The sequence below is a fragment of the Poeciliopsis prolifica genome, unplaced genomic scaffold (genome assembly GCF_027474105.1).
Source record: "Poeciliopsis prolifica strain line A6 unplaced genomic scaffold, Auburn_PproV2 SCAFFOLD014, whole genome shotgun sequence".
NCBI lineage: Eukaryota > Metazoa > Chordata > Actinopteri > Cyprinodontiformes > Poeciliidae > Poeciliopsis > Poeciliopsis prolifica.
The window spans coordinates 2,634,048-2,660,471 of record NW_026562389.1 but is presented as its reverse complement, the minus strand read 5'-3'; the positions used below and the strand labels follow the sequence as shown (position 1 = coordinate 2,660,471).

The 26,424-nt window shown below is 39.1% G+C and overlaps 1 protein-coding gene across 2 annotated transcripts in view; it reads left to right on the top strand.

Annotated features, from left to right (window-relative positions):
* Window positions 1-579: 579 nt before the first annotated feature.
* efna5b (ephrin-A5b) overlaps window positions 580-26,424 on the top strand; it is a 111,498-nt gene continuing 85,653 nt past the window's right edge. For both annotated transcript variants that reach the window (XM_055039123.1, XM_055039122.1), the window contains exon 1: window positions 580-1,649. In XM_055039123.1, the coding sequence (XP_054895098.1) occupies window positions 1,525-1,649 (125 nt within the window). In that variant the 5' untranslated portion in view covers window positions 580-1,524. The remainder of the gene's footprint in view (window positions 1,650-26,424) is intronic.

Below are 26,424 nucleotides of genomic sequence, written 5' to 3'. Positions count from 1 at the left end.
GATACTTGCTCTTTGTCTTTATTCACTTTCTTTTATTTCTTTTCTGTTCTTTTTTTTTTTAACACTGCGGCCGTTTGCATGTAATTAAATAGCACCGAGCGCAGCTTATCTGCCGGATCTGTCAGTGGAGAATGTAAAAAGCGCTCCCTGTCCTGGGCACCTCGCTACTCTGCCCCCTTCCAGCTCCACCTTTCTATAATTGAATTACCTCGGTTTTTAGAAGTGGGCTGGGCTTAGGTCTGCTGGAGTCACGCCCGTTCAGATCGTCGCAAACCAATGGGACTATGCCCCGCTCCGCCGTAACCAAACCCACTCTCTCAGTCTGAGTCTGGAGCTTGCGTGGAGCTGCAACCTCTGTCCTTCTTCTTACCCAGTCTCTTCGTGTCCCGGAGTTTTCCCCAACTCCCTAAAAAACACAAGAAAAAAAAATCAACAACCAAACAAAAAAAGAAAAAAATATATATCAAAACCAACAAAACAAAAAGAACGGGAGGGACGACAGCAGAGCATGCACATGGGAGAGCGCTGCGATTATTCCACTCCTGTACGTTGCGCGATGGCTTTTATATGAGGAGGACACTTTGGAATGCGGAGATAAAAACAAGCGTCTCCAGAAGGGAGAGAGAGAGAAAGAGCGAGAAGAAGAAGAGAGAGAGGGAGAGGGAGAGAGACAAAAAACACAACACGGCCACAGAGACGGACTCCTCCCCGCCTCGGCCGTGACACCTCCGGCGGATCACAGCGAAGAGGATGACAGTGTTTCATTTTTTGTTTGTTTTGGGTTTGTTTTACACGGCGATCTAACGCTGTCAGTCATCATTTTCCTCCGGCACGCACTGACTGACTGCATGGCTTCAGAAAGTTGCCGGGATAATAACACGGACATCTGACTTGCGCCCTCACAGCGTCATTGGACCACACTGAGCCCCCCTCTTTCCATCACGTCTCGGACTAATCTGCGCCTTTTGCTTTTGGAGTGAAGGGCTGAGCAGTTGTCACTTTGGCCCTGACACAGGCTACACCCAGCAAGCGCAGTGGGGGGGTTGACACTGTACAGCGCCACGGGAGACACCGAGTGTTCTGCTGCGCATTGGTGGCTTTCTGCGCTGGTCTCACTTGTTTGTGCATCAGAGGGAGGGTGGGGGGGGACCCATTCTGTCTGGATTCCTCCGTCCTGACAAACCGGCAGGGAAAAAAAAAGGCACATATTTTCATCGGGACTGTTGACGCCTTAATTTTTTGTAACTTCATATTTCCGTCATCCTGAACAAGTGTCACCTCATCCGTCCTCCCCGTTGAATGATCACGTTTGCCTCTTTTCTTTCGCTCGGTTCTCTTGCTGTTCGCATTACGTTGATAGCTCTGAAGCAGAAACACCGGTCCACATGTGACTTAGATCAGGTCACCTGTCCCGGTTCAGGCGCCCCGCTTCTCCTGCCTGCACCCTCCACCCGCTCCACGTATCTGATCCGACCGAGCGATCGACACTGAGACGGAATAGACTAACGAAGTTTTGCTGTAGTGATGCTGCAAGTGGAAATGGTCCTCTTCGTCTGCCTGGTGCTGCTGATGTGTGTTCTAAGCCAGGAGCCCGGATCCAAAGTGGTGGCCGACCGCTACGCCGTCTTCTGGAACCGGACCAACACCAAGTAAGTGCTGTAGCCGCGCGTCGAGCAGGCTTCCCCGCTGACAGTGGGATATGTTTCCCTCCTTCTCTCTCTCCCTCTCTCTCCCCGCTCTGAATGAACCGTCGCTCTTTATTCCGCGCAGCCAGATTCTGTAGGTACAGACCGACTTCTGCTGAGGATAGGAAAGTACACCTCAGAGATATTTGGATACATTTAGTTGTGCCGTGAGTTTTTCGAGATATAACCCGAAAAGTAAGGCCTATTTCCCTACTGCCAGTGGTCCCCAGACCTACGCACATTTCTACTACTTGTCAGCTGTAGTTCTGGAGAAACAAATTCTATTCTTTTTATGTTTTCTACTTTTATTCCCGGTGTTTCTGTTTCGTCTGTTTCGAGCAGCAATATCAGATTAAACCATAGATGCAGACCATGTATTTCCTCGCGTCCTGACGCAGTCTGATGATCATGCTTAAAACTTTCGACCGTCGTGGAAACACACGGGTCAGAGGTGCACTCTACATGTAGATTTGAAATATTTAGTAAAAGTCTTCTTCACATTCTACAAAACTTGTGCTTGTACAACCAGAAAGTCTATTTTAATTCATCCCTTAATATTTAAAACTTTAGTCCCCTCAGTGATAAGAGTTGAATTGAATTTTGTTAAGAGTTGAATTGAATTTTTAAACCAAAAATATCAGCAAACTAAAGGTCAAATGTTATGTAGTATTAAATTGATAAAGTTCAAACTTTTCAACTTTTGTTTCTACATTTAGGTCATTATCCTGAAATAGTTTATGAGAATTGTGGTAAAAAGATCTTTTAAGAAGAAAAAGCCAAATCAGATTAGAGTAATTGTTTTTCAGATTATTACATACAGTTTCTATTTTTTGTTTTGTTTTGTTTGAAACTATGCATAATAATGTGCCTTGTAATTACGTTGAACAACTCTTGCTGTTCAACGTGCTGTTGAAAATTAAACAGAATTATTGGATGTGTTATTTTGAAGCTTAAATAGTTTTTTTTTTTAAAGAATAATTAAAAAGGCTGTAGGTTAAAATGCACTTTTTTGTTTTAGCTTAGTTTTTAGACCTATTGAAAAATCTGCAAAGCAATTAGTGTAATTGTGTCATAATGTATGCTTTATGTATTAGAGGAAGAGACTAGACCGCTGTCTTAAAGCCCAAATGTCCTGATGTGTTGCTCTAAAACAAACTCTTAAAACATTGATCTAAAGATGATGCACAGTGACAGAAAAAAACAACCTTTCACTAAAAAGTAAAGAAAGAAACAAAACAAAACAAAAAACATCTGTGTGCTGATAATAAGAAAATAGAATTGTAAAGGTTGTTGAATAAGATCAAGCACCTTTCAAAAAAGTTTCTCAGACGTGAAGCCTTGTTGCTCCATATAGTCCAAGCTCTTGTAAACTGTTTGTCCAGACAGCATTTCCTTCCGAAAGTCCCTCATGGAGCACACTGTACAGCCTTGTCCCCGGCTTATTAAGTCTGATCGCCGCCTGGCAGAGTTTACCGAGACCTTTCACTCAACTGCCACCAGCACTTAGTGTTTTATTTGTCGACCAAAAAAAAAAAACCCTCCTAGTGAGCAAAGTCATTAATAGCACACGACGAATTTGTTGAGCAACTATTTACGTTGAGTTTGAAGTTTGTGAAAACATGACTTATTGCTTGAAACCATTAGCGGCCAGGGTGTAAAAACGGAGGGGCGACTGTATAGGCTCCCGGTTGGAGTCGGGGGGCCAGTCCTAGCCGGGTGTGTAGATTCCCAGCTTGATAAACCATGGAGCATGACTGGTGTGGTCTGGGTGCCCATAGCCAGACTTACTCTGACTGTTTGTTAATGGAGCACTGTCTTTAATGAAGGTAAACGCAATCTTGAGTTAGATCTTGATGCCTACCATTGATAGACACACATTCACTGGGTTGTGCTATTTTTTTTAGAAAAAAAGAGAAAAGTTTTGAGTTGACAGGCTGCTTAGTTAACTTGATACCTTCCAGATGTGCTGACAAGTATCCTGCTTTCTATGAAGGGGGAAAAAATTGAGATTGAAATAAATCCACTGTTAATCTCAGATGTGAGCCATTACCAGAAACAGGCGCAGAGAATATTCTGATATTGCTCTGATCTATATGCTCCGCTCTCTTTGAACTCCAGTAAAACCTGAGTAATAGATAGTTTCCTGAGCCTCATCTGTTTCTCAGATTGAAATTCGCCTGAGGGAAGGAAACAGGTTTTCACGGAGGCTGCAGCTCTGAAACAGTCGGTCCGCTCTACTTTACTCTGAGTGGAGTTTGTTTGCCTCTGAGCCTTGCAGGGGTTGAGAAGCCAGAGAGGTAACTTTTTTAAAGCACAGAGGGAGAGAGTTAGAAAACTTATAGTATTGATGAGTCAGTTAATAAATATCGAGTCCCCTTCCAGCTGCATTACTGTAGAAAATTGGTGTGGACCTGGAACTTGGCTGTGTCTGTTTTCTTTTTTTTTCTTCGACTGAGGCTGAACGGTCTCACCGAGAGCACGGCTACTTTGGAGAGCATTCAAGCACACAAACAGGCACACTGAGCCAAAAACTCAAGGTTCATATGACGGCAGAAAATATCAAATCATGGGACTTGCTTGGATGATTTAAAAAAATGTATTTTAATGAATAATTTCAGTGTTTTTTTTCCATTGTAACATATGCAGTTAGATTTTACTATTTGAAGAAAAAGTATGTTTTGGGTTATTATTTTAGATGTCTAAAAAAGTATCCAAAGTGTGGCTTGCAAAAAACAGATTTTCTCATCTGTGATCAGACCCGGCTAGTTCTGTTGTAAAAAAATTTTACTATTACATAAAAGAGAAGAAGAGGAGTTGAACTCTGATAGATTTAGTGAATTAAACAAAATTATAGGTAACCCCACATGTGAGTCAAACCTTTTGACTCCAACACTTATCATAATTAATTTATTTGCAACTCAAAAAAGTACATCTGATAAGTTTATTGACTGCAAATGGTGCCAAGTTCAGATAGATTAAAAATGAATAGCCAATCAAGGTGGATCTTTGGCTGTGAACTTATTCATCTGAAATGCACAGAAAGAAATCTAAAAATGGACACTTTCATGTGCATCTTAATAGCATGAAAAACTTTGCCATCTCTGCTGCTTAATGTGTTATTAGGCGTTCAAAACATTATGTAGTAGCCAAAAGAAAGTCTCCCTGAAACTTTCTGGTTGTAATATGCTAAATTAAAAAAGTTGTAGGAAGATTATTCTGGATAAAGACAAAAAAAAAAAAAAAAATGGGGGGGGAAGTTAATGTACAAGTTAGTTTTACTTTTGTTCTCTTTGTTGGTTGACAAAACACACAATAGCTCACATTTTAATCAGTACCAAACAAGGAATCGTACATAAAATCTTTAGTGGATTTTTAAAATAGTTTTTTGAATGGTCAGATTTATTGTATTGCGGTGTCAGTTTGTAGTGTTGCTATTCGTGCTGGCCGTGCCCCAGTAGCTGTGTTTGTGAGGTAGGTTTGGGACTGTGGGGTTCCTTGTGGTTTCGCTCGCTTTTCTCCAACATTGTGTTTCACAACTGCAGCTTGAGATCAAGAAGTTGCTAGTTGTTTTACTCTGAGTAACACCCTAATTTTCCACGTTTTGGTACACATTTCCTTTTTGTGTGGAGATTTTCTAATTTATTACAAGGGGTTCAAGATCAAAAACTTACTCTAATTGTTGTTTAAGACGCATAAAAGAACTTCTGACATCTTCCGATGTAAAAATGACATTTTTTTTGACTGTTATTGCATGTATTAATACTATTAGAAAAGAATGTGTCAGGATCTGGTAGTTTCTCGATTGTGATTTCCAAAATACAGCAATTCTGTTTTCCTCTTTTCCCCTCTATACCTCCTCCCTTTTCTCCCGTGTCGCCTCTAAACTCTCAGCTCTGTCGTTCTCTCCCTTCTTATCCCTCGCCTGCCTCCGTCTCTTCTCGCCAGGCAGAGAGAATAAAATAATACAATTAGATATTTTCAGGGTCCCTCCACGGTTAGATGGTGAGGAAAGAGCCTCAGAGGTCAGACTCACTCTGAGTGAGAGAGGTCACACGCATACGTTGAGAAGTAACGAAGCAGAAAGTTGGCCAGTGAATGTGAAACTAGCAACTAATAATCTCCTTGAAACGTAAGGTGTTATTAGCACAACAAGCAGATGGAGGTCTTGTCCATGGATATTTTTCAAGGTGATTTATATTTTGCGGCAGAAAACAACTGTAAAAATTACCGCCTTGTGATGAAGTTTTCACATCTGTGAATGTAAATGGAGATATCCACTCAGTAGCTGTGGTTGTGGTGTTTTTGTGCTCTTCCTGGAGTCACGTCTGCTTTGTCTTTTGTGCTTGTTTTTCGGGGGGTTAAATGTGTCTGTGCATTTAAAGTAATCATGCTCCTAACAGAGCTGTTTTTTTTTGTTGCATTCAGATTCTCAGATACAAGATATCTGAGAATCTGATATCTTGTATCAGAGATATCAGAAAGAAGATTTTCCGATCTTCTTTCTCTCTTTTACAAAATGTGGTTGCCTGGAAGGGTTATGTGGATGTGGTTCGCTAAATGTGTAACTAAACATTCAAATTTAGTTTAGAAATTAGGCAGGATTCAGTTTCTGGTGTCAAGAATAAAATCGTTTCTGAAAGTTATGGTTACCAAAATGTTCAGGCATACATTTTTCTTGATGTTTTTTCTGAGAGCGCAGAGAAAGTGCTGGAGTTTCCAGAGTTTTCTTTAGCAGTTTGAAGAGAACAGGAGCACAGTACTGTTCCTACCCCATTGGTTGCTACCCACCGTTGTTTAACTTTTCCTTAAGTTACAAATAACGGGCAGTTGTACTGTGTGGAAATATATGTTCTCAAAAAATTGGAAACAAAAGGAGCATGGCCTTTTTTTATTCCAGCTAAGGTTTTTATGTAAAATATGCTCTTGCAATATATTATCCCCCAAATATTGTGCCTTTTGCAACTACGACTTTTGAGATAACAACTGCAGTTCAATATATTGTACAGCTCTATAAATGTAGGGTCTACCCAATATAGTAGCCAGTATCAGCTTGCTTTACTTCTGTAACGCCGTAAAGAGCAGAAAGACTAAGAAAAAAAAAAAAAACATTACATAGTGTTTTTGGTAGCAAGTAGCAATATATATATATATATATATATATATATATATATATATATATATATATATATATATATAATATATATATATATATATATATATATTTTTTTTTTTTTTTTTTTTTTTTGCTGAGAAGTCCATATTGGCCCTTACCCATAAAAAGACAATAAGATATTTGTGTGTCAAGTTATGAATGCAGCAAAATTTGAAAGTGTTTCAAATTAATTAACAAAAATGATCACTATTAATGAGGTCATTGTTTTCATTTCCTTGCTCTCTCATTCTCTCCTCAATTTTTCTAAAAGTTCTCATTAATTACCGCCTTTTTTATGTCTGTGACATTGGCGAACACGGCATGAAAACGGCAGCCAAACAGAGAGCGGAGGGGGTCACAATATGTGAGTCGGGCTGTAGAAAATTCAAACAAGACACGATAGAAGGAAAAAAACCAAGCAACAACTGTAACGGCAATGTTGCAAAAGTAACTGTTTACTAGGCTCTAAATGCCACTTTATATTTTCTCACTAGACCTGTAAATGCATTTCTGTTTACATTTTAATTTCTTTTTGTCACAATTAGGTTGAAAATGAGTCCAGCAGGCAGTAGTCAATGCTCAGTCAATGTGTTTTAGCAGAGCAGCTGTTCTTCGGTGTGCAGTGGAGGAAGGGGGGAGGACTCTTGGCCATGACCCTTGTGGAGGTGCTATGCGGCGGACAGAAGCAGCCCTGTCGCCTGGGGTGCTTGGTGGCTGGGCTGCAGTCGTGGATATGCTAATCCTGTAGAAGGCAGCCTGCAACTGGACAGAAAGGAGATTCCTTCTAGGCGTCTGTGTGTGCAGACTGAAAAATTAAAGCGTTTAATGACCTAAAGCTTTTCCGTGACCTTGCATGAGTAATTTATAGAACTCTTCAGCTCTTTACTTTAAATGATAAAATAAAATATGTTTTCACAATGAATTAACAAAGTAACAGCATTAATTAAGATGGAATCATAAAAAAGTTTATTTACCCTTCCAATCTTGGCAGAAGTTGTTCTTTTTCTGCACTGACAAATGGAAAAACTATTGAATAGCAGCTTCGTTTCAAGCTACATGTTTCACTCACTTTTCCCCCCACACATTACTGTCTAGGTTTTTGTTTTCAGAGTAATCACTCCAAGGTCAGATCAAGTGCTGAAATGCTGCTATCAGCCGAGCGATCTGTCTTTTTGCCCCCTTTTCCAGCCCACGGCCCTCAGTCTGTGGGGGAACATTCTATACTGCTCTTCTCAGAAACAATGAAATATTAACCATCAGCGCATATGTACATTTGCGCAAATCTTTATTGAAAACTTATTTGTTGGTATGTAAACAAAAAAAATAATGTACTCTGTTTTTGCAGATGCATGTCCTTGTTTATGGGCATTTATTAAATTTCTTTGTTCTTAAAATATTCAAGATTTAAGACAAAATCATTTTCAATTCTTTGCTCACGTCATTGCAAAAGTACTTTTACAAGTTTTTTTTTTTTTGCTTGAAAGCAAAAATCTACACATAGAAGCTCATATTTTATTGTAAGACACTGGAGAAGGATTGATTGCACCATTATCCACCAGTGATGCTCTTTCATGGTTAGAAAAAAATGCCGCTACCACGCCCATCTTTATCTTGTCTGCTTTCTACTATAAGATGGAGGGTTTCCAGCAGCTGTTTCGGCATAGATCTTCCTCCCTTAACCAGAGAGGGGCACTACTGAGAGACATCTGATTGCCTACAGTGCCTGCTCTGCTTTTGAAGAAAACCATTTAAGATCTACATATGATATGAAAGCCGTTTCTAAGCACAAACTAGAACTTCTGTTGATCTTATTCATGGTCAAATTTCCATTGTGTTGCAGACATTAGATCTCCATGTGTTGGGGCCAAAAGAGCCGTTGGGATTCAATTCTTTATATTTTCTTTCGTCACTGCTCTGTTTGACTGGAATTTTTGACGTGGACGGTTCAGACCGCTCGTTTTTTGACAGCCACATTTTCCACAGATAACTCCTTTCATGGTAGGCTGACTTCAGGCCGTACACTGCGTTTTTCCTTATTTAACTTGAGGGAGGCTGGTGGGGTAGTGAATGGATGTTTTTCTAGCTGGGCAGCAGTGTGGAGAATAGATCCCAGAAGAGAACACATCTCCAGCTTGTGAATAAAGACCTAATTGACGGTTGTAGCCAGTTGTAAATGACTCATGAGGTAATTCGTCTTCCCAGGACAGACTGGGAAGCACGCATGTATGGTTGTGTGGGCCACTGTTCCGTCAGAATTGATGCACTTTCAGACTTTCAGATTTTATATGCCCTGAAAAAACACTTTTTATCCAGTAATATACGCTGTTTTAGCCAGAGATCACTTTTCAAGTCTGTATGTATAAAAGCTTCTCATACATATATTGACAGAAAGGGGAAAATGTTCACCTTTTTCTTAAAGTCACTGTTGTGATGCTGATCCATTGACCTGAATATAAACAAAGAGTCAAGCAAAGTCACCTTCTCATTGTTCATTCTGGAGCCATGGCTGCAAGACCTGCCAATAATAATCTTGCTGTGTTCCACTGAAAAGACAGTAAATAAAAATACAAGCAGCCAATAACACTCCCCATCACCACCACCACCACCTACCTCTCATCTTCCCACCCCAGTGCTGGGTTGCGAGCCTGAAAGGCGACCATTGTCCTGGTTTCTCTTCCCACTCTAAAAAAGCCTGATCTCCAGGTAATATGTGGATTTTAGGTGAAGGGAAAGAGACAAAAAAGGACAGATGACAGGAATTGGCATGGACCAGTTTTGCATTGATAAGATACACCAGTGTTTTAAAAAGGTGTTTTTAATGTTTTAAAAATTGCTGGAAATTTCTGTCATACTGTTCTCATGGAGTAAAATCCTTTCAAGGATGCATTAGAAAAATACCAGAATTTCCTTCTCCAGTTTTGTGAAACTCAAAGATGCATTCAGTCTATCGCAGTAGGTTTCAAGGAACTATGATGTAAATCTTGTAAGAAGTGAAGGATACCAGAGCAGATACCCTGTCTAAACACTTACTTGTTGTACTCAGAGTGTTACTCCATAAAGAACTAAAGAGTAAAAATTGATGATATGCACATTACAGGTACTTTTATTTAGCTATAACAAAATTTGCTGTTATTTTATATCTTCATATAAATAACTGTAATTATAAATATGCTGTAGTATTTTATCAGCATTCGGGATAATTGTTGTTTTTTGTTTTTGTTTTTTTTTTAGTAAAGGTTTTGCTGTCTTACCACTTCTGGGTAGCAAAAGGGAAAGAAAACGGGAGAACAGACAGCTAAATTTGTAGCTTGGTTTACGGACCAAGAGTAGAGGAGGGCAAATATGAGGATAGATGCATGGGGCCAACTGTAGCTCAGTGGGAAGAGCAGTCGTCTTCCAATCTTAAAGATGCTGGTCCGAGTCCAGCTTCCTCCTGTCAGCGTATGTGAAAAAAAGTGGCTTTTTCCGCTCACTTCCAAGTAACCTGCTTCCCCTTTGCTTTAAACCATCCAATTCCTACCCTCCTCCTTGTCCGTCCTTGTTGAGGCTTAAAGATGCATGCAGTTTGCTGGCTGCCTTCCTCCCTGGAGGTGACAACGGTTGGTTTGTTGGTTGGTTGGTGGCATTTCTCCAATGGCCGTACTCTGCATCTTCACCCCAATGAGATGTGGTTTTCATGGTGTGGGTTTAGTGACCCCGTGGCTGTTTTCCGCAGAGATAGGATTAAGCCCACAGGTTTTAAACCCTTGTTTTGTTTCCTCAGACAGCTTGGACCACCACACACAGGGTTGTGTTTACTTGGTGGTGGTGGTGGTGGGGGCTAGTGTTGTGCTGGTCAACACAAAGTTGCATCTTACTCTTCACCTATTGTGATACATCGCACGCTGTGCCCTTGAAAGTGTATTTTCCGTTGTATCAAAGTCAGAAAGCTGAGGCGTGTGCAATGTAGCAGCATAATGGAGGGTTTCTTTCCACAATGCCACATTATCAGCTGCAGGGACAAACTAAAGCAATAAAACCTTAGCTAGTTTTGTCCTCAGACATAATTTACAAGAGAAGATCATAAAATTATCTGTTTGTTTCATTGTGATGCATAATTTGGGTCATTATGCATAATCATAATTCAAATAAAACAAATCTTTCCTGTCTTACTTGTGTTCTAGTTTAATCAGTGTATATAGTTTTTACAAATTAGTACAAGAAAAAAAAACTGTCAAACTATATTTGAAAAATATTTTAGAATTTTAAATGAATTACTATTAACTTGAGCTACTAATACATTAAGTAAAAGGTCTTGACTATTCTGATGACTCACGGTCATCTCTGATACCTCCAAGAGGAGTGTGGAATCAAACAGTTGAAACATACCATTTAAAAATGTGTAACACTGCTTAGAGTCCATCATCCCCAGTGAAAATTGTCTTTGATGCTCAAATGAATTGGAGTTCGTTCATCAACTGTATTTGTGTTTTTGCGTGCCTGCTCACTCATAGTTATTTGAGTTGTCCTGAACCAACCTCCTCTTTAATGAAGCAGCAGAAACACAAAGTCACTACAATAGCAGAGCACAGCACTATTTTTGACCCATTTCTCCAAACCTGCTCCTCTGAGAGCTGCTTCATAGTTTTCTCATTTTGTGAGAAAACTATGAAGTTTTCTCTCTCTCTCTCTCTCTCTGTTCTTCTCTCTCTCTCTCACACACGCACACACACACATACACGCACACACCAGCACCTAAACTGTGTATGTGTGTGTTTGTAAGCACTGTAAGAATACTGGCTATTTATTAATTATGCTTTACGGCTTCCTTATGTGCCCTAAGGCAAATGATACCCTTCTGTTGTCTTTTTTGTGGTAATAAACTTTTTTTTTGTAAAACTGAAGCACTATCTTGTTGCACTATCTAAATTGTTATTTTGAGCATTGTATGTTTTTTAATGGTCATTAAACTTTTGTTTTTTCTTTTAGTGCAGGTTGAATTTAATTATCTGTTGCTCAAAATAAAAAAAAAGACTAGATTGGTCAAACATGAACTTATTGACCATGAAGCTTTGATTAGTAAAGCTCAGTGGGACTTTGATAACCACAACATGACTGCAATATACTACTGTTTTGCTTTACTTTGCACTTTATTGCAGCTTCAGTGCTAAAACCTTTCACAGTTTTTAATAGTTTTAATCTTAGTCTCTACAAACCTGAGCTGAAAATGTCTTCATCAGAAAGCTATTAAAGCACAGATAAAGGCCCTATTTTATTTGGGAGTGAGAGGTTGAAATTAGGAGCTCTTGAGAAAAACAGTATCTGGGCGAGTTACACCTCTAAGTGTTCTACAATGATTACATATTTGGTGAACACAGTTTGTGATTTTCCCAAAAAATAATGCAATATCGCCTTGTCCTTTTGAGCCAGATGTATTGGTAGATCCCTAATAAAAATGAATACAGTACACCTCTGCTTTGGAGAGGCAGTTCATTATTTCTTTAGTAAGGTTCGAGTTGCAGCAGATGTGGTATTTATTCATCTTGTTTATTTTCTTCTCTTAAATCAGTGAGCAGTGAGCTTTGGAGTGCAGCAGCCTTTGAACCATGGCCTATCCCATGACTGCAGGCCGGGGTATTAACCCAGAGCCTCTGAGAGACTTAAAAAGCCATCAGCTCATTGTCCGGAGACACAAAAACCCCCTTCCTCAAAAATCTCTCCCCCATCCCTCTCTCCTCCTTTCCTTCTTCCCTCTTTTCTTAAGAATGTCTTGAGCTGGCCTCTGCTGGCATTCATATTAATCAGTTTTAAGGTTCTAATGAGATAAGTGAGACTTAAGGGGAGTCCCCAAAGTGGGCTAAGTCCACCAGATAAACAGAGGTGATGAGCGCTGCCTATAGCCACATCCTCAGGAGTGTGTGTGTTTTTCTCCAGGATAGTCACGCATATAAAAGTTTTAAAGCCCTTAATCTCTCAGTGGGGCTTTGATAACCAAAACATGACTAAACCAGGTTTATGGAGGGGACATTCATCACCTTGCCTTGTGAAAACGATGGAAATAGTATTGTTGATTCATTTCTTCCTTTTTTAAAGTTACAGAGAAGTCAGTCTATTTCCAAAAGGATATATTTTTCAGATCAGTCAGTACATTTCTTTGTCTTAACCCAAACACTCTCTCCATTTGCTCCTCACCCTGCTAAGTATTCATAGAATATATAGGTCAGTGGGTTTCTTTCTTCAGCTTCCCTCTTTGCGGCATATTGCTCTTTCTGTTGCCAGATCTGTAACTGTGTTGTCCTCAAGACTTGGGGATGTTGCTGAGTTGACCAAGCTCACAGCATCGGCATTATACTCAGAGTTATTGCTGCAGAGGTTGATAGACAACTGATTACATCCCAGTTTTCAAGCCCTGCTTATTTATAAATTTTGACTTTTTTTTTCTTCCTTACCATGTTTTTCATTTTCACAACAGCAGTCTGAGTTCTTCGTTTTTTAAAACTTTTGACGAAGTAGAAGTAGAAGTTTTAGGTTAGTTATTCAAAAACTAACTATACAAGATTATAAAGTTTTTGAGTACTACAAGTGAATGTACTCCGCAATAATAATAATAAAAATATATACTTTGAGGCTGTTGCACATTGCACACTGTGCAGGAAGTTTCCTGTTGCGCTGGTGTGCTTGTTGTTGTGGTGGAGACGCAGGACGAGACTCCAGAGAGTTCAGTTTCACCTGCGGTTCTGTTCCTCAGGGCCTCAGGACTCCAAGACCGAAGACATTCCAGCCAGGATTAGAGCATGCATGTCAAACGGAAACGCAAATTTAGGGGGCAAGCAATGTGCCTTTTTTTTTTCTCCTTTTCTTTTTTGTCGCAAGTTGAAATAATTTTTTCCCTACTGCTGTTCGTAGAGTAGTCAAATATTTTTTAGATGTAAAATAGAAGTTTAAGGAAGCACCTGGGTTTATACATTTCTATAAAAAAAATTATATTTATGACTTGCTCTTTTACATCGGGCATATTTTAATTATATAAAAAAATGAGAATTTAGTTTCAACACAAAAATGCTAATATGATTTATAATATTATACAATTTTTTTTATATTTGAAACCAGAATTTTGGCTTCTTTAATTTTCTTTTAAGTATCTTTTTTAATGACAATATTTTTAGGTATTACTAGGGTCTTATAGAGGTATTATTAAAACTTATGGTAAAATTCCAGGTTTTGGGAAGTTTGTGGTAAAGTTGGGAAGTTTGTGTAAATTTATATTTGACATTTCAGAATTCTCATTATAAATCTTGACAGTGTACTTGTTTTTCCAGGTATTTTTAATGAGGTACACGGATGAGGTAAGCCAAAAGCCTAGGGCAAAATGTGTCATTTTTTTGACACTAGAACATAGTGCGTGCTTGGCTTTGGTGTTTGATATCTCTTAGAAGAGCCGCTAATTGTAAAATCCAGTCAAGGCAGAAATATTCATGGCTTGTTGATGATAAAACAAAATCTGCTTGATGACTTAAAGCAAACAAGTTTCATAATGACCACCATGACTGTACGTGCATGTCAGTTTCAGTGACCTCTTTAAATTTAAAGATGACTTGCTGTTGTTCACATTGTAATGAAATAAGGGTTTGCATGTTAACTCTAAGACATGTGCCACCTGACAGGTAGGTCTGGAAAGGTGTTGAGGCTTGTCAGTCCTTGAATGACGCTAGGATGACAGCAGTTTTAATAATTCAGCAAAGGCAGACTTTTTAAAATTCCTTTTTCTGGGATGTAAGGAGCCATCTGTACATTAAGTCTAGGTCAGATCTTGTCTGCTGCTGTACATTAGCTACAGAGCCTTTCTGCCTGTATCACTGGTAAGAGGAACATGGCACGAAGATGGTTGAATTATTCACACTCATAATCGGCCTTTATGTCCTGCTGCCAGGCCTGGCCCCACTGTTATTCTAGTGCATAATTGATAGTGCTCAGAAGTGGAAAAGTTAGAATAGCAGAAGTAATGCGAAGCGAAAGGGAGGGAGGCAGACCCCAATAGGAGTTTTTACACCATGCTTGTGTTAGCCTTTACGGGGCTTAGGCTCAGCCTGCGTGAGGATCGCGTGTGTAGGCCAGCCAGACTTGAATGGAGAAGAGGGGGGCAGTGGGATAAGAGGGGGATGAAAGGATGAGGAAGGGAGGGAGAAGAGATGGGGATCCAGAGTAACAAGGTCTGACGTTGAGCTGGCCCAGAATACGATCTTTTTCTTTCCCTAAAGTTATCCTGGATGTGGACCATGGGAAAACATAAAAAATGAAAAGAAGATGATTTTGATGTTGTTAAGGAACGTAAATCACAGTTGCTGCTGTTTGCTTTTTGTTGTCTGGGTCTAGTCCAAATTTCTTTTTTGTTTTCCCTGCTACATGCTGAGGCAGGTTAGGAAGGCACTGACATCACATTACAACAATGCGATACTATGATCAATAAACAGCAGCCTCCAGAGAAGAACTGAGACTGGCTTTGTTCCAGGAGTTAAAGGGAGAAATCAGTTGAAAAATAACCAAACACTTAAACGTTTCAAATTTTTAAAGACTTTCTACCAAAAATAGAAAAAATACAAATTTAATAGAGATGCACTAATTTGATTTTTCCTGGTTGACATTGATTTCTGGTTTTCTTTAAGGACTACACATTGATTAAAGTGTTGCATGCATTATATCATGTATATAATCAAATAATTTTTTTTTCTTTTCAAATGTTAATAACTGGAGCACATATTAAGGAAAAGTTTGTAATGATTACTTCGTTTATTAAAGGAAAAATAGCTATCCAAACTCTACATGAAAAATAATCTCCCACCTCGCTAACGCATAATTTAAGCTCTATTATCCACATTATTTAGAAAGCTGAGTTGAATTTAACTAGCCAAACTACCCCAGACCTGATTACTACCAGATCTGTATAATTAAGACATAACAAATTCAATGTGTATACTAAAAAACACTTTGATGGTTTGTTGTGTGAATGGCTCTGGTGGCATTCACACAACAAACAAAATAAATGTTTTGCTGTAGCCCAGTCAATTTCGTCACTTAAGTCTGACATGACATGTAATGAGCCATTTATTCTTGAAAATGATTGAAAATAGCTAAATTAAAGCTATTTTACTGAAAGTGGGCCATTTTTAGCTCTAACGCATTTGATACATTTAGATTTTGATAATTCAGATACCTGACCTGCCAATCATAGTCGATTATAGTAAAATTGTAATTTCACTGGTGGATCCATTAATAATTTATTTTCAGCTTTTCCCCACATTAATAGTATTCCTTAATTGTCTTAGCGGAATGAAACTGCTCCACTGAAGTCTGAATGCGTCCCAGGTGAGGGTGTTAACATGGCCTCAGGTGTAGTCTATTTAACACCTCTCTAACCTTTGACAAAGACATGCTAACCGCTGCCTAGCTTTGCCTTTTGTGTTCCATAACAAAGCCCCTTTAGCTCCTAATAACTCTGTAGCACTGGTGGTGTCAAGAGAAACCTGAGATAAGGTCCAGATCAGAGAGTTGGTGTGGGAACTGTTTAATCCTCCTCTTGAAACCAAACCATCACACAACAGGCAGGGATCATGTTTGGCAAAGTGGGCTGCTTTGATGGAGGGATTGAATGGTGCAAGTAGGAGGCACAACGATGATGGAATATAAAAATACAGCTGAATGCTGGTACTCTTTTGCAACGTTGTGAAAGAGAACATCTGGAGCACAATACAGGGTGTGTGCTCTGTCATCCAGACATACATGTATCATACAGAATATTAATGTCAAAGCATTGTTATCTATTGTCGCCTTCATGATTTGTTGTTTAAAATGCTGCTGATCTTTTCAAACTTGCCTCGCTTATATCTATTACTTGACTAGTTACTTCTGTTATTGATTGAATATGCAAAGGACTAAAACAATGTCCCAAGATTGCTCTACTGGCCTGTATAATACAGAGGTGAAATGAAAGCCAAAAGAGGTCATTCTTGCAGTTTGTCACAAGCCTCATTCGTTGTGCTCTTGCCAAGTGAGACCAAAAGTTGCAGCCAACATGCAAAAGGCTGTGTTTGGGGAAGCAATAAAATACTGAACACACCATTTGTACCCTGCAACATAGTGGTGGCAGCATCATGCCATGGGAAGCTTTCTTTACCAGGGGAAGGGAAGTTTCTAGAAAGCAATAGTGAACAATAAACCTCTTGTTTGTGCTGGATGTATTTAAGAAGTATATCAAATTGGGATGAATACAAACAACCAGCACTTTTATTTTCTTCAGAAATCTGTTTTCTTTTTAAATTGTGAAAATTCTGCATTCTTTTGCCACTCGTCAGATATTCCCTGCTTGATGCTGGCTTGTCACATAAAATCCCAGTGAAATACATTGAAGTTTGTTGCTACACCTTCATAAAAAAATCTGGATAGGCTCAGGGGGTGTCAATACTTCTGCAATATGCTGCATATTTATATTTTTTTGTCAGCATCACTATTTTAAAATGCCTGAAAGTATCTTTCACCGGAGTCACTGTGGTGTGGCCATAAAGCAGTCGAACGGAAACATTACCAGTGATATGTCTCAGAAACTCATAAAACCAATTTATGGGTGCACTTACGACCTGCGCCGTCCTATAAAGATGCAGACAGAGATTGCACCAAACTCTTCCCAATTACCCACATTTTAAAAGTAATAAACATGGATCGATAAGTGATAGCGGGAGGTTAAGCTCTGGCTTAAGCTTAGTTATTTCTAATTCAGGCACTTCTTTTCAAACTAAAATTGCAGTGTTTACAAGCGCTCCATCGATTTGTTTTATTGTTTTCTTCCTACGGGCTAAATGCATTGAGCCATTTTTTTTTTTCTGAGTTAAAGCTCCTATCTCTTCTTCTGTCCTGAGAGGAATTGCAAAAAGCAGAAATTCTTTTTGCTGGAATTATTCTTTTTATCTGTGAGTAACAAATTTTTAGATACTCCCAGTTAGGGAAGGATGTTATTAAAGGAAGCTTCAAGAACCAACACTGCATGCTGCTGTTCTGGGGCCTCATTTATAAATATTGGGGAAAAGATTTTCTGCACATGTTCAAAAATGAATGCTTCTTAAAAGTGTGCTGTAATCCATGCAAACTTCTTACCTGCTGTGAAAGCCTCTTTCAGCCTCATCCAATATTGTAACATGCTTTAGAAAATTATGTGAAAACTTCAATGGACTTATCTACTAAATTTGCAGGTGTTAAAGTGCAGTGGTCTGTGCTTCGATACCCATGAAAGACATAAATTATCTGCAGATAATTTTCATTCTCACTTCAAAAGAAAACTCAGTCAGGTAAGATGGGATATGATGAACTTTATTGTCCCAAAGGAAATTTTGTTGGGTACAAAACTTGGCTGCTGCATAATCTAAAACCATGTCCGTGATATTTCATTCACACATTAAATCACTTACATGCATGATGTAAATACAAAAGAAGGGGCATATGAGGACAGCTTAAAATCTTACACAAAATTTACAATTTACTGCATGTTACTGTTTATGGCTTTGATAATCACACATGAACAGCAGAGCACATGTCCACCTCTGCAGAACATGCAGCTTAGCTCCAAACAGGTCAAATTTTATGATTCTTAAGGTGGACAAAATGTAAACAATCACATTTGCCTATAAAAAGCTGCATATATAAGAGATCTTATGTGCCCTGAAAGGAGCCCTTTTAAATGCAATTTATTATATATTAAGTAGTTGTAGTATTTGGAAACAGACTCAAACAGAAGCCTTTGTCATGGTTATTCAGACATGTGGTTGGAGCCATCCAGGTATTTGTACTAATTTTCGTAAGTATGTAGGGCCGGAGAAATGTCACATGCGGCTGCAACTAATTCACCTGAAATTTGTATTTAAAAATCCAAAAGTCCAGCATGTGCAGAGACACATCTATGCACAGTTTTATACATCTGAATTTTTTTGTGTGCCACCAGTGCCTCCTCAAACTTTCAGTGTGAAAACTGCACACTCTTTTCTGCTTGAGGCCCCTGGTGTGTGAACACAAAAGTTGCAGCCTGCTGTTAAATACGTTGCGGTCATCCAATAATAGACTGCAGAATGTAAACATGCCTGTTTGTAGCTAAGCTCTAATGCTTATTTATTTCCAGGCTCAGTGTGCCAGCAAGGGGCCTGGTACTGGCACTGGCAGGTATGGATTAGGCTTCTTTATGTCTCACTGTGAAGTTAATTGAGGGAATCTTCCTCCCACAGTGGACTGGGACCATTTCAAAAATGCATGCAGACGTGGGTTTACAAAGCATAGCGCTTTTGCTTTTTAATTTCAGATGACAATTCCTACCTTCACTCTAATGAGAAGGCATCCAATAAATCATTTTTCTGTGACCTTTCACGCTCTCCCTCCCCATCAGACCCCCAGCACCTCCCCATCACCATTAATGTAATGCCAGTATTATGATATAATGGCTTATTATGCTGTCACTAATTAGATTGTACAGCATTTAGAGTCTGAATCATCCAGCTGAATCTTTATTTACTGATGCGTTTGTTTTTGTTTATTTATATGTTGATGGGCTATTATTCCTCACTGGCGCAGCTATTTTTATGCTTTGATCGTCCATATTTTTCATTAATTCACTTTCTTCTATTGTGTGATGTGCTCCTCATTTTATTTTGAGTTGTTTTTCCGTTTGGTAAACTTGTTTCAACATGTGCTTTTCATGTTCTAATTGAGGAGATTTGGCAGTGAATATTCGATTTTTCAACTTTGATTGCAGATTATATTGTAATGTACAAGAATGTAAGTAAATCCATTTGTTTTACTTCTGTGGCTTGTGCTTATTATGATCTCATAAATATTTACAGCGTATCACAAACCCGTCCCTACATCTTGACCTCTTTCACATTTTGTCACAACACCAAATTTCTGTCTTCTGTTAGTATTTTGTCCCCACATTATATTACTACCATCATGTTTTATTGTGTGAGCGGTGCGTTCAGATGGATACTATGTTTATTTTTTTTAAACAGAGTATTATAAAAAGACTTACAAATTTTAATTGTAGGTCTTCTTAATGACCTATGCCTAAATGAAGACAGTAAAGCTCATGGATTTCTGTAAACAAAGTAGTGTAAAAGTTATTTGAGTTGTCTGTGTGCCTAGAATGGGACTTCTTCTGGGTTTCTTTCTTTGTTCACATCCCTGAAAAAGAAAGAAAAAAGCCGCACCTTCGTACATCTTCATCCCCCGTTGGAGTCACTTGCTGTTTTGTCGGTTGTGCAAATGTTTTACTTTCACATATCTGGACATGGAAATAACTCCTCGCCTTCTGGCCTTGTTTTCTCTGCATCTCTTCTGGTCTTTTAATTGTGAATTTCTTCCAGTGTTTTACAGCCCAGTAATGATTTCACAGAGGGCTGTTTTATACCCAAGTCCAAACCAAGCAGCCTGGGGAAGATTTAGAGCACTGCTGCTGCTGGGTAGTGAGCTCTAATTGGAAGGTCAGGAGGACACGCTTCAGACTAGCGGGACATCACCTGGATACTGCGGATTTAAAGGTTATCCAAACCCACCTACGGACACACAAACATATATTTAAATCAAGTCAGGATTTCTTTCAAGTTCTCAGTGAACAGTATTGTGCAAAAGTTTTGGTCTTATGGATCACTTCTATTGCTTTTTTTTGTCACACTTAAAAGTTCAATAAACAGATACATCTTTTTAAATCAAAGGTTACCATGACCTAATGCAAAAAGAAGTTTTCAAACAAGCATATAATTTATTTAGAGAAAAAAAAAGACCAATTCGGCAAATGTAAATAAGTAGTTATTCCCTGAGCCTTATAACTGATTGTTTCAGCCTTGGATGATTTGGCTTTAATGAATTGTTTGCAATAAACTGGGAGAAAGTCTTTTACATTCATGTACCCCGTTTATGTATTTACAATTGTCTTAATTCAGCCAGACTAGAATGTTTTTGTTTAAAGTCTTGCGAAAAATCTCAATTAAATGTACAAAATTTGATTATGCCATTCCCATCAAATGTTTTATTTTTTTAAGCCACTTTAAAGGTGGATTTGTTTGGAATGTTGTCCAACTGCGTAGCGCCAGTGCATGTCAGCGTAAGATCGTGGACCAACCTTCTCTACCAGAACTCATGCTTCTATCATCACCATGCTTGACTGAGTATGATTTTCATTATCTGAAATGCTGTGGTAGGTTTACAGCAAATTTTTAGATTTTTACAGCTGATACAAATAACTATTATTTTTTCTTTACCTTATTGCTTTATTATTGTCAGAAAATGCAAGGGAGACCAGCTTTTGAAATTCAGGCAGTGATGTTTTGTGTTTTGCCAAATTTTCAGTTTGGTTTTTGTTATCTGATGTTTGTCCTTCAGGTGATATTGTCCCTTTTGAGAGCAGATGCCCCCAGTTGGTTCTGGTTTTAGCCTCACATGACCTGCTCGTAGTCAACTGCAGCCTCGCCTTGACTGGAAGGCATAAGACATCTCTTTGTTGCGCCTTTGTGATTCTGTGAGAGTTTGTTTTGTTATTTCGTGCCACATGCAATGTCTGTTGCCAGGCTTTGTTTCACGCTTGCCTGGTCTGGTATCATTGGTGGGATTTCTGGTGGAAAACGTGTTAGAAATTGAGGGGCGGCAGTGATGGTTACTGAAAGATAAGTGGTTGATGTCTGGCTCAGACTGCCCATGTCTGTTAGGCAACATGATGGGTTCACAAAGAAGATACATATGAGTGATCCTTTTCATGCAAAGTCTTGACTTCTTCTTCTTCATAAACACCCAGTGCATTTATTATGGGTGCACACTGTCACACCTTTGACATTTGGTGAGATGGAAAAACATGTTTTGTTTCTCCTCCCCAATACGAGAGCTGTGCCACTTACCTACACTTGTGATGTATTTTCTGACTGGATGCATGACTGCGTTTAAGGCTCAGTTCCCTCCCACCCCTACTTTCAATACAGTTATTGACAGCAGAAGGAAAGGTAGGGTTGCTGCAGACAAAGAGGCAGAATGTGCTGACCGGAGCATCCAGGGACAAAAGCAAGCCAGGAGTGTGGGCTAAGGCAGGGGCACAAGGGGGAGGGCTGGTGGAGGTGGGGATATAGCCACCATAAACTGCATGGCTCAAATGAAGGAGCCTGGCTTGCTGACCAGCCCTCCTCCCTCTTCCATCCCATCTGACCTCCTTCCTCTTCAACGTCATTTCTTTTCCTTTTCTCTTTTTTTTTCCAGAGGTCCGTCTTCCATTTGAGCAAAGAAAATTGATTTTCTTGTCCCTTCTTCCACCCCCCTTTTCTTTTATTTAAAACCCCACCGTCGTCACGTACCCTTTAGAGCACAGATCGATACAGTATCTGCATGTTCGCCGGGTTAAAACCGAAGCACCAACTGTAACAATGTCACAGTGGGCTCAGTGACCCTTTCCCCTGTTTTCTTTGTTTATCCAATGTTTTTTGCCCTGAAACTGCCCATTCCACATTACTTTTTAGATTGTTCAGTTTATGTGCTTCTTCCTCTTTCTCTTACTGTGATGAACATCTATGCAAAGAGGTGAAAAAGTTAAGAGATTGGGAATGCATTTTCTGTGCCCTCGTTGACCTATGCTCTTCTTCCTCCTCCTCCTCCTCCTCCTCCTCCTCAGATGGATGGCTTGTAATGAAAGTCTGAGTGCATGTATGTAGGTGTGTTGTGTGTGAGTAATGAATCATGTAGGTTCTTATGGGGTCAGCGAGAAAGAACTTGGAATAACACTCCACTTTAGAGTCCCTTGCCCTGTGCAGTTATTATGCGAACATGCATTAATTATTGCTTGGTTTTATCCATAAGTCCTTGTAAGTTTGTCTTTTTCCCCTCATTCAAGCTTTGTCATGTAATAAATAGAACTGCCAAGGCATAAATGCTTGTCAGAGACTGACATCTCTTCTCCGTCTCTGTCCCTGACCACTATCTGAATGTTTGACCACGTTCAGCAGATCTGCAGAGCGACGGCAAGAGCTGTCATGCCCAGCATGGAGCTTCCCGTGCTGGCCTTGCTGTTTCCCCATGCTCCCCTCGCTGATGACAAATGACCTGTGTCTCTGGAGCCGACACTGGGAGCTGCGGTGGGGGCGGGGTTAGGGAGGGCTTAATAGTGTAAAATGCCCAGTTATATGAGCTGAATTGAAAGAAGACTATGAAGAAATAAAAGGAACTCAGAGTGATACTATGAGTTGCATATTAACATCACCTTTGTGTTTCACAGAACATTTTTTATTTTTTTTAGATGTACCAAGAAATCAACTTGTTACTGAAATTGTCTTATTTTAGACTTGACCAGTCGTTATTGTGATTAATTGGACATAAGCTCAAAACACAATGCTTTTGCCTGGGTTTGTCCCAGTTGTTGATTGTTTTTTTTTGCAACAAAAAACAATCAAATTCAAATGTTGAATTGTACCATTTAACATGTTTAAAATACATATTGAAAGGTAGACTTTTATTCAAATGCTTCATTTGGAATTGTTAGTAATATTTTTTTTATTGTGCAACATTATCTGCTCTCAGAGATACCATCATATAGTTATTAATTTATTGTAAAAGAAAGATTCCTCCTGTCTATAAATACTATTGATCGAGCCAGAGCTTTAAAATCTCAAAGATTAAGTCAGAGAATTCTGGGATACGGAGCTCATTGTATTTCAGGTGTTTGTAAACTGTAAACTGTAATCTGCTTTGAATAGGTCATTTATTGTCATATGTAAAATGAGTTGTATTAATGGATATCTGTGTATGAATTTGTAAAATAAAACCGAGTTTGGCATTGACCTGTCGGAGCTCTGCAAAATTGGTGATCGGAGATTGGCCACAAAATCACTTATTGATGATGCATTTTATAAAAACACAAAATATTAAATGAGGGACAATGTTTTTTGCGATACACACAACTCTATCTATGTGCTGCTTAAAAATATTCCCCCATCAAACAAGAAAACACAGCTCCATGCTTGGGGAATATACAGCTGCGTGAGAGCACCATTGTACAGTGACCTTTGCAAAAGCAGTGGTACAGGAAAATCAAGATTGACAGAGTGGTATTGCTGAGTAATTTCACTCTGTTAGAATAGCTAGTGATTGGATACGCTTTTATTTCTGTGAAATACCCAGTAAATAGCCTCTGATTCACCGCGTATCACAGGACGGGGCAGCATGAGGGGGTCGGTGTGACTAACAGTTCTTCTTTGTTCACACCGAGGTTTTCATCAAGCCTTCGAGATCTCCGCTTTTAAAACATAATGTCTAATTCATCCCACATGATTCTGTAAGCTTTCTCCGGCTTTCCTGCTTTTCTTTTTGCTTTTCCATTTTGACATCCACGTATCAGAAATTACATCTGCACAAACACTTGCAGTCCTCGTGTGCATGAACAAACACACTTTCACAAGGTTAGAAGAACACAGACACCTTCACTCATAGCCCTTATGGGAATCACATTTCTTAGCAATGCATAGACATTGAAGCTTGTGAAGCAGTGGTGTCCAAATGTTCCTGATTTTTATATTGTGCTCCTGATGTTTGTCTCATTTACTGTAATTTACTATGGAAAAATTTAATTTTTTTTGACAAACCTGATTTGGTAACTATTTTATCATTGACTTGATTCTCAAGAAGGCTCACTTTTAAAATGAACTTACCAGAAAATTAAACCAATTTTTTTAGGTTTGGATCTATTTGCTCCTAACTGCTCCTGTTGGGTGATTAGTTTACAATATTTTACATGTTCATTTGTAAGATCGTGGTTGATTCCAAGGAATGCAAAGCTCATTCTGTCAACTGATGTTAATACTTGAATTTTATAATGCACATTTGAATGTTTGCATGTCTGCAAACCCATTCAGATTTAAACAGAATATCTGAAATGGGTGGTTCCTTCAAATTTTTTAAAATGTGTCTATAATATTCAGAGATTTGTACAGTATACTCAAGCAACTTAATACAAAGTGCAAAACCTCTCTGCCATTGTCCAAGCTTCCTCTCTGCCATTGTCCAAGCTTCCTAAGTTGAACTGGTGGCAACATTTAGAGAGCCTGGAGAAGAAGAGCAAAGTATGAAGATGTTAGGGGTGACTCAGGACTTTCACACAGTGTATTCTATGATGTGGGTTGCTTCAGTGTCTTCTGTCTGTCCCTGTAATCCCATGCTGCCTTAACAATGTTGAGATGAGGACGCTGTAGGGCCGTGCCATCTGTTAGAAATTTTAGTTGTTTTCCTAACTAAAACAGCTTTTTATTGCTATGTTTGGGGTTGTTGTCAAGTTTCTGAATGAATTTGGAACTGATGAGATGCTTTCATGGTGGCGCTATGCTGAGTTGGAGTCTTAACTTTCTCTTGGAGGTGTGCCTCGGTCTTTCTACATGTTTGGGAGCATGTTTCACATGTGGTTTGCATGTGTTCTATTGGAGAGCGTTAGTCCGCTGATTGGTAAGTATGCAAACATAACTTGGGGTCTTAGCTCTTGTGCCATGACAGGCTGGGGTGGGCTTCTATAGATTAGGCACCATCTGTTGGCTGGCACTCAGAAAGAACATTGGCCTCCAGCATCCACAGAAACACATACCCTTCACATCTATGGTGCTGATCTACAATTTCAACATTATTTACTCCGTTGCTTTCCTCGTGACTCCTCTGACATTCACCTTCATCCTTTCACGCTCTTTTTCTTTTATCTGTCCTGACCTGTTTTTCTTCACTGTAACTATGATTTATGTCTCCCATCTTTCTCCTGTTTTACTCTCATTCACCATCCCCCCCCTTTTTTTTTTTGCACTGTATTGCTCGCCTGATCTTCTTAATGCCATCTCTCTCTTTCTCTTTGTGTCCTTTGTCTCCAACTTTTGCTTCCTGTCCTCCTGGAAATCCTCCCGCCTCCTCTTTGGTTTGGTGTAGACCTTGGGTGTGAAAGCCTTTCATTAAGGAGATGCCCCTCGTCTCCTGCTGTGTTTAATTATCTATGAAAGAGGACAATTATTGAACCACAATAATTGTGTACTTGTGTCGTTGTACTTGTGTTGTTGGGTGAATGGTCTAAGATGCCAATATGGCCCCCACCAAATCCTCTTTCAAGGTCACAACTGCTCAGGCAACATTACTTCCGTCAACTCATGCGTGTGTGTGTGTGTAGGTGTGTGGGTGTGTGTAGGTGTGTGTGTGGGTGTGCTTGTCAGTTTGTTTCACATCTTATTACGCATGTGCCATTATCGGCATGACTAATTTTCTACTGTACTGCATATATTTTTCAAATCACACTTTTGACTTTTGTATTTGAATATTCAACTAAATACTATTGAAATAAGCATAAGGTGCTATGCATGAATGATTGTGTTTTGTTTTTTTATGGTATATTGCTGTCTGCATTTTCCTTGGTTACTCTTCTAGAGAAGCACTTTGTGATCTCTGTCTGTTAAAACATGTAATTTAAATAAACTTTTGCTGACTTACTTTTCGAAATAAGTTCAAATCAAACTAAAAGCAATGTTTTGGTTTATTCTTCTTACAGTCAAAGAAAACTCCAGTCATCCCAACATGTTTTTTGTC